This window comes from Sinocyclocheilus grahami, unplaced genomic scaffold, assembly GCF_001515645.1.
Source record: "Sinocyclocheilus grahami isolate Dianchi unplaced genomic scaffold, SAMN03320097.WGS_v1.1 scaffold282.1, whole genome shotgun sequence".
Lineage (NCBI taxonomy): Eukaryota > Metazoa > Chordata > Actinopteri > Cypriniformes > Cyprinidae > Sinocyclocheilus > Sinocyclocheilus grahami.
The window spans coordinates 244571-253220 of record NW_015505461.1 but is presented as its reverse complement, the minus strand read 5'-3'; the positions used below and the strand labels follow the sequence as shown (position 1 = coordinate 253220).

The 8650-nt window shown below is 38.0% G+C and overlaps 1 protein-coding gene across 1 annotated transcript in view; it reads left to right on the top strand.

Moving 5' to 3' along the window:
* Positions 1–359: 359 nt before the first annotated feature.
* The window catches only part of LOC107600353 (piezo-type mechanosensitive ion channel component 1-like), a 139389-nt gene continuing 131098 nt past the window's right edge, over positions 360–8650 (top strand). Inside the window, exon 1 of the mRNA XM_016292229.1 lies at positions 360–1018. Within this exon, the coding sequence (XP_016147715.1) occupies positions 955–1018 (64 nt within the window). The 5' untranslated portion in view covers positions 360–954. The remainder of the gene's footprint in view (positions 1019–8650) is intronic.

The following is an 8650-nucleotide window of genomic DNA, read 5'->3' as shown; positions in this document are numbered from 1 at the left end:
AAACCAGCAAAGGACCAGCATAAACCAGCAAAGGACCAGCTTAAATCAGCAAAAGGACCAGCATAAACCAGCAAAGGACCAGCCTAAATCAGCAAAAGGACCAGCAAAGGACCAGCATCCCAGCGTCAAAACATACCTAACCAGCCTATGCTGGTTTTTTCAACAGGGATTAGCCTACTATCTTGGCTTGTCTAACGTTATCATTATCAAATTAATTCAATAAAGCTGGACCTGCTAAACATGCACTACGTGTCTGAAATAACGCAAAAGGTCTGTATAACTGGCTTTCCTCTACTTTGGAAGCCGAAAGGCCATAATTCTGGGGGTGACACATTGTTCAGCTGCTCAGGCAGCGCACAGCACGAGTCGTATTTCTCAGTTGAAAGTGACGTTACTCGTTTGGCACAAGTTATCTATCGTCAGAGTGGGAGTTACTTTCAACTAACTGTTGGGACGCAGCACGGACTACATAGACAAACAGAACAAACTCTCCCTTAATAGTTGTGGCATTGCATAACAGTTTGTGGACATATTCTGGTGAAGTCGGAGCAGATTAGTGCCAGGACGGAAGACTGAAGAAAGTTTAACAAACGCCGAGGCGCTGAATCACATTTTCCATCAAGATATACAATGCATTTTTTTCATTGTAAACCCGCTTTTTGAGTTTTGTATCGAAACAATCAAACGCGACGTCTTAAGAAATTATTCGTTCATTTCTATATATTTTTAAGTTCGCTTTACAGAAAACGTTGGCTAATAATTAAATGTTTTAATAGTTGAATCGATGGTCTACATGTTTAGTCGTTAAATCGAAGCGAAATTTTCATTTATATAAATTAGTAACCAAATCGAGATACTATTTTTTCGCCATGTAGCTTTTTTTGCCCCCACGATTCTGAGATGGCTGTGTTGTGGATTTGTGCCGTGGGAGGAATGTGAGTGGAAGTGTCGCTCATGGAGCTTCAGGTGGTGTGCGGATTGCTCTACTGCTGCCTGCTGCCCATCTTTTTACTGGCAGGTAAGACCTCAACTTGTATTATACCCACCCCTATACACAATACAGACAAACAAGAATTGTTTTCAAATTAAATCCCTAATAACATTTGCTTTCATTTTATCTTGCCATAACAAATTAGTTAGACGCAGGGGTGCCCAAACCCGGTCCTGGAGGACCAGAGTTTAGCTCCAACCTCAATTAAACACACCTTAACCAGCTAATCAAGCTCTTATAGGCGTACTAGAAACTTACCAGCAGGTGTGTTGAGGCAAGTTGGAGCTAAACTCTGCAGGACACCTGGACCGAGTTTGGGCACCCCTGAGTTAGAGTCAACAAGATGAAAAAGTAGAAAACTATTTTAAAACGCTAATGCCAAGTTCTTCAAAAACACTTTGCGTTTCTTTGTATCCACGTTTCATACATTTTAAAACGTTTATACCATTTTACACCAACAAACAACATTATTCAGTGGCTCCAAAAATGTCAAGTGGTGTAACCATGAAACTTTTGAACCATTCCTTACACCCTGAATCCACTTATAAATACGTTTTGCGTAAAACAATCAGTTTGGGGCTAAAATGTGTGTATTATATAGTTTTTATTTTTTATTTTTAGAAGTACAAATATTCCTTGTCTTACATCTGGTTATAAAAACTGCACACATCTTAGGTGAAACACACACACACACACACACACACACATATATATATATATATATATATATATATAGGACAATTCCAAGGACCCGATGAGGAAGAGGGGGCCCGGAACACGATTTTTAACATCTAATCACTCTTGCACTTGAGGTTCATTGAATGTGTCCCACTGAGTGCAGTGGATGATCTCACCTTATTCAGGTGTTTGTTTAGCAAACACGCCCGAGCAGCTCACTTCTGGGCCTGAACTTATTTAAGGATACATCATGCATTCCTGCTTCCCAGTTTGCAACTCGCATCTGTTTTCTTTCTCAGACCTGTTTTACTGTCTTCTCACGCAGTTCTTTTTCTGCGTAATTTGCTTGCATTCTACCGAGCACAAATACTTTCATGCTTGTGGTGTTTAAGGCTCACCTCCCATGAAGAGTCTAATTATGTGCTTTTCACACTTGAAATCGTTAAACCAAGGTCATAGTTCTTACTGGGTTGCTAATTAATCTTGTAATTTCACACTGCACATGTGTAATCGCTGGGTTAACATTCTTATTTTTAGATTTACAACATTAATAATATTAAATGGAAAAGTCTGGCATGTAACCTGTTTTACTAACTCACAGCCAACATTTCATGGTACGGCCTATATAGACACGATATGGGCTTGAGGTATGGGCTTTAAAAGGGTTTGTCCATGGGTTCCATGTTGTCCCTGTCTTAATTAGCCCATATGAATCTCATGTATAGTCTGACTGGGGCTAATTCAAATAGAATATTGGCGCTGCCATGAAATATTAGCTGTATGTCCTATGTCTGTGTACATAACACTCCAGTAAATGATAAAAAATTATTTAACACAACAACCAATCAAGTAAATTGGGAATCAAGTAAATCCAGTGCTCTCTACAATCTACTTAAGTCTGGAATACACTACATGACTTTTAAAATCTGAATAGATTTTACAGGAAAATGCAGAAATGTGTTGCTTTGCTTGAAGACGCATTAACAATAAAAAGAATGTGTTTTAAAATTGACTCAAAATATTTTAACTGGTTAATTCGACTGGATGAAATCATAGTTTGAAGCTAACATATCTGAGTCTGTGCACATCTTACACTATGCAATTTTTGGTGAAATTTGTCAACTCTGACTGCCCAAAATCTGCAGACTGGCTCTGACTTTCAGCAACAAGCGCCGACTCATCCAGACTGCAAATCAAGGCATAAATCTGGGCAAAAGTTGCGTAGTGTATTCCAGAATTTAGGCTCACAATGTTTTTGGGAAACGCAGCTGTGATCAGTTCCGAATGGATAAATCGAATTGAATTTCATGGGTTGTGAATGTCATTTTATGACTCTTTTTTTTTTTTACTGACTATTTCCCTCGTACGCTAAAACGCCACATGCAAGAATATTTATTTAGGTAAGCATCATTTACTTCAGAATTGGATTTCTTGCTAAACAGTTTGCTAAACAACTCTTAACATGTTTAGTATCATATTTTGTTGTTAGTACTTCAGAACTTTTTAATCCAGAGTGTTTAAATCTGTGCTAAAAACATGAAATCTTGACATCAACATTAGCACAGGGTTAAGTGTAGTGTGAAAAGCCTCTGTTTGCTGTCGGGCCAAACAGGTTTCTATATTTAACATTCTCCCCTGACTGTAAAAAAAAAAAAAAAAACAGGAGAAATTTATAGGCTGAAATCCTGCCATGTTTCATAAACAGAACATATAAAACTATCCCAGGCAGGTAAAGATTAGCCAGAGGCACAGTCTGTTGACAGATTATTGTTTGAACATGTTGTTTCTCGTGTCATGTGGGACTCATGTGGCACACAGGAAGAATCGCAACGTGCATCGAACGTCTCGGGTTCTCCTCAGACTCACGCATGCGGTCAACCAGATTTGTTGAGCTCTCCGCATGGTTTTCAGTGGCAACCGTTTAACTTTTTTCACACCTGCATGAAACAGATCACCTTTTATTTCAGTCCTAGAAAGATTTAGGTATATTTCTTTCTTCAGAATCAGAATGGCTCTATTGCATGTTTTTCAACTGCAAAGTAGGGCAACCACACAACCTGGGTATGTTAGCAGCATGCACTATCACGCTAACCAGTATGCTGTCAGAATACAAAGCCTCAATGTGCCCATAAGGAAACGGCCATGCCTGAAGTTAGCCTGAGGCTGGAAAGTGTGCATCATTGAAAGAATTGAAGAGTCCTGAGATGGCTCAGGCCTTCCAGCATGCCTCTCACTTTGGACCTTTCATACCCACTCAAGAGATCTGTGCTGTTTTACTGCTAGATCTAAAGGTGAGAAAGACAACCAAAAAGAAATTAAAATCCTTATTCATGTAGTGTGGTTTTAGTCTAGGGGTACTTCAGGCCTGGGGAAAATATCAAATACTTTATACTTAAGGTACTTCCGTATATTTCCACTAGTCTGGGTTGACATCAGAACAAGGATAAGCTTATCAAAAAGTCATGAAATTCTCAGCTTGAAAGGTGAAAAACACTAGATGTTAGACAATCGTAAAGTACGGTCAGTGATGTCTGAGGTTTGCTAATTGTTTTTGCTGGATTCAGAGCTTGGGGAAAAAAATACAATATTTAATTTTTCAAAAGCATTAGTCCTTTTATTGCGACTAGGCTGTGTTTTGGGACAGCCTATATGATGACTTTCATCACTGTGTATAGAAAGCAGTCATAGACAACCATACATTTTGCACCCCTAAAGCTGCAGAGCCCATTTGCATTCTGGCCAGTATTGAGTGGGTTCCTTTCGTTCCGCTTTACACCTACTGTTATTTCCTGGGAAGTTCCTACATGGGAAAAATGATAGAAATCAAAGTTATGTTGTGATATGAAGTTATTTTGGACTGAATAAAATGAACGCATTGGGCTATTTAATTTATCTCTTTTTCACTTTCTGACAAACACAGGAAGCTTTTTAGTGCTTCTGCAGTAAATGAATGAGCAAAAGATGCACATTAGGTGTAATTGATACTTGGTGTGTTTTACGGGAATACCCACTCAAGGGAAAAGTACTCTTGTTGCACAAGCCTGCCACCTCATAAATCATCTATATGAGTAATATTTTCTGGCAAGCTTAATCACTCTTCTTCATTAACAGTACACACAATGCTTACAAACTAAACTATAATGTCAAAATTCACAATTACAGTTTATCGAGAATACTAATGAGCATCCACCATGAATCTTTAATCAAGACACCCCCGACTCTGGAAGTTGGGGCTAAAAGAAAATCCAGTGTTTGTCACTGGCAGTTGTGACATGGATGGCATTCATCTCATTCTGACATGACTCTGACAAGGCAGTAGGTTATACAGTGCAATAGTAGGTGTAAATTGTGGCTTAGAGTTGTAAATCTTATACCCTGTTGAGTTTAGAGTTAACCAGAAATAACCAGTCCATAAAAAATCTTCACATGTAGGCAATGTGCGGGCGTTTTCTTATTTTCTGTGAAATGATTAATAAGAGGGCTAATTCAGCACACTTTGCTCAAAACCAATCTAAAACCATTGCCACATCAAAAATGTAAGTGCTATTCATCACTTTCAGTCTATCAGCCCTGTGACAAACTTTACCTTACAGAGCTCTGCAGATTTGTGGTTCACCTTCTTTAACAATTCATAGAATATTCATATAGCTTCAGGGAAAGGCATTCAAAAAAAAACTGTTACACTTGTTATTACTTGCACTACTGTCTGTACATCCAGAATACTGAATGATCCATTTGCACACTGGAATATTTTCTATGCACTTTTTAAAATGTCCATTGCACTTGTGTTTTGTACAGCTTAATGTATCGCTTACATATTCATTGGTAAATGATGTTCATATGTTCATACTTTTCTGCTTATAGTGTACATAAACTTATTACATAATCCATCTGTATAGTATGTTCATAGTACACCTATCTGTATATCATGCTGATAGTATTTAAAAATCTGTAAATTATGTCCATAGTACTGCCTTATCTGTATATTTATTGTACATTTGTAACATATTGGAGACACTGTATATCCTGTACTTACTGCTTATTGCACTTCTGGTTAGATGCTAACTGCATTTCGTTGCCTTGTACCTTACATGTGCAATGACAATAAAGTTGAATCTAATCTAATCTAAATAGTCCTCTTGTCGCCAAGAAAAGTGCTATTTGTGATCAGACCTTGCAGAATAAAAGTATTTTTTTTTATCTTTCCAACCTCAAACCTTTGAATGGTAGCATATCACTGTCACAAGAATATTAAGCTGCAAAAACAAGTTTTCAGTAATGAGAATAATAAATGTTTCTTGAGCACCAAATCGGCATATCTGAATGATAAAATTACATTTGAAAATATATTTAAATAGAAAACAGTTCTTTTCATTTGTAATAATATTTCACAATATTACAGTTTCACTTTTTTGATTAAATAAATGTTGTCTTGGTGAGCATAAAAAACATTCAAAAACATTTAAAAATCTTAATTTTTCCAAACCTTTGACGAGTGTTGATGAATTGTGTCCTCTAACAGAGCAGGAATGCTGTTTCCTCTTTGCATTACCTATCAGTGCAATGAAACACCACATACCCATTAAAACTGATAGATCACCCCTGACTGGGCTGTTTGTTTTATTATCCCAGACTAGGACGCAACTCTGTGAGCTATTGCTGTAACCACCCGATGACTGGAAAAGTGACCATTTTCCATCAAAACAGCATGCACGTCGTGCTGAGGGAGCGCAGTGGCTTAGTGCTTCCACCAACAATTGAAAGATCACTCTGTTTAAGGCCCATTGTTACAGTTGAATGAGTGTGTATGTGTGTGGACAGTCATTTTTGCACAAGATGCAAATTAATGTAGTCTGTAGACCTCCTGGACAGAATACACATGATTGTTTGCATTTCCTTCACCTGTGTGCAGGACGTCCCACACAGTAACACACTCTTGAAATACTGGAGCACAGTTACAACTGTGAAACCTTTTTGCAGTAATCTATTTCATAAACTATAGTATCCGGCCACTGTCCGCATGATGTAATTTTCATCATCAGGAGTGTCCGCAGGCGTTAGTGCACACCGGCCATGTGCAGCCCAATATTTCTGTCCGTGCTAAGCTGTAAACTAAATTTTCACACTAGCTGTGTTTACATGCAATTAAGTAATCCATTGATAATTGCATTGCTGGCTCAATCAGGCTGAAAAGCCTTAGGCCCTGTGTTCACCAAACGCCTAGCTGTGAGTGCTTGAGAGAGCGTTTTTTTCAGTTGAGACGCTTTGACTGCTATGATACAGAATATTTGCGGAAGTGTAACTAGAATCTGATTTTGCAGATAGTTTATTTATGAATATAAAAATGTTGACAAAATATAAAGTACTTGCTCTGGCCCTTGTTTTAAATGATTTTTTTCTGTTGTTGTGCTTCTTGTTGTCATCTGCTGCTGTTGTGCAAGGAGGATGTGGTGGTTGTGTCGGTGTGGAGTTTTTCCCGCCCATCCTCCACTGTGATTGGACGACTGACTATAAAGTGACAGTGATGAGCGCTGCGTTTTACCCAAAGTTGAACATTCTTCAACTCTCATTTATGAGGGCCCTCATTTATCAACAGTGCGTAGAAAAGGTTCTGTTGGAATGAAATTTAGAATGTGCCTAAGTACAAGAAAATACTTATCAAATGTGTGCACGCAGTTCTTACGCACATGAGTAAGCAATCATTGTTGATAAATCCCACATTTGCATTCGGAAACGCCTCCAATGAACCATATATGGTGGAAACACCTTCCTTTATAAATCACGTGACTGTATGTCCTCACCGAAATCATGGCAAAGAAAGCGGTACCGACTGAGTGCTCTCACTCTCAGCGCGGTTTTGAAAACTCATACTCTGCAGAGCGCATTGTTTGCTAAGTCTTCCAATAATGCAAGATAAGCCATTGCACTGAGACAAACATTTGTCACACTGTCTTTTATAGGGTTTGACACTAATTACGCAAATTGTCTGTTTAAAGTCCCCATGAAATCAAAGTTTTTTTGGGTGTTAGTATCAATATGTTGGTCTCAATATGTGCCGCCCTGTCTTCCTGTTTCAGTTGAAATTATGTCACCACATAGAATAACGCTGCGTGTTTCAAGGCGCTTCAGGCGAAAACCAGACAAATGATAAATTGAGTGTTTTATAATTAAAGGAAACACAGGACATATGTGGATTGCTTAATGCATACTGTGACACTTAAATGCTTTTTATGTGTAGTGTCGCTATTCTACCACTAGATTCTCTGCGTAAGCATGCACAGAGGTATGCTTATATTTACACACATTTCTACGTATAAGTACAAGTTGGTAGATCCCACACTTTGCGTGAAACTGTTCTTACGCACTCATTAAGCACTGTTGATAAATGAGGCCCCTGGTGTTTTTGAAAAATGCTACACTCCTATTGAGAATAATTGAAAAAATATGCTAGCCTTGGGGCAAAAACGCTTTGGTGGACATGTGGCCTTAGTGTAAACACCTCAATCGATCCAACTGAGCTTGATCCAAATTAAATTTCAATCAGGGAAGGGATGGTGTAGACCTGAAATATTCTCAATAGGAAAAAAAAAAAAGCATGTAAATTCTTGAATCCAACTATTTCCTCAATCGGATTCAAAAATACCTTGTACAAATGTAACATGTTGTGATGCATATGTTTACACGTGTCTTACAAATATGCGTGTTTATTTACATCTCATGTCTTATGAACTTGTCAGTGAAGGAGACTGAATATTTACTAAATGTTTGCTAAAAAAAGTTCTATATATGTTAGCTTCTCTTTTAGGTTAGTCAACAAGGCAAAAATGACAATTAAACTCATGGTAGATCCGGTAACATTATCATATGCAACTAGGGCTGTTGCGGTGAGGGAATTTCCCTTGCGGTAATTATGCGAAATTATCGCCGTGCACACACACACACACACAAACATACATATATATATATATATATATATATATA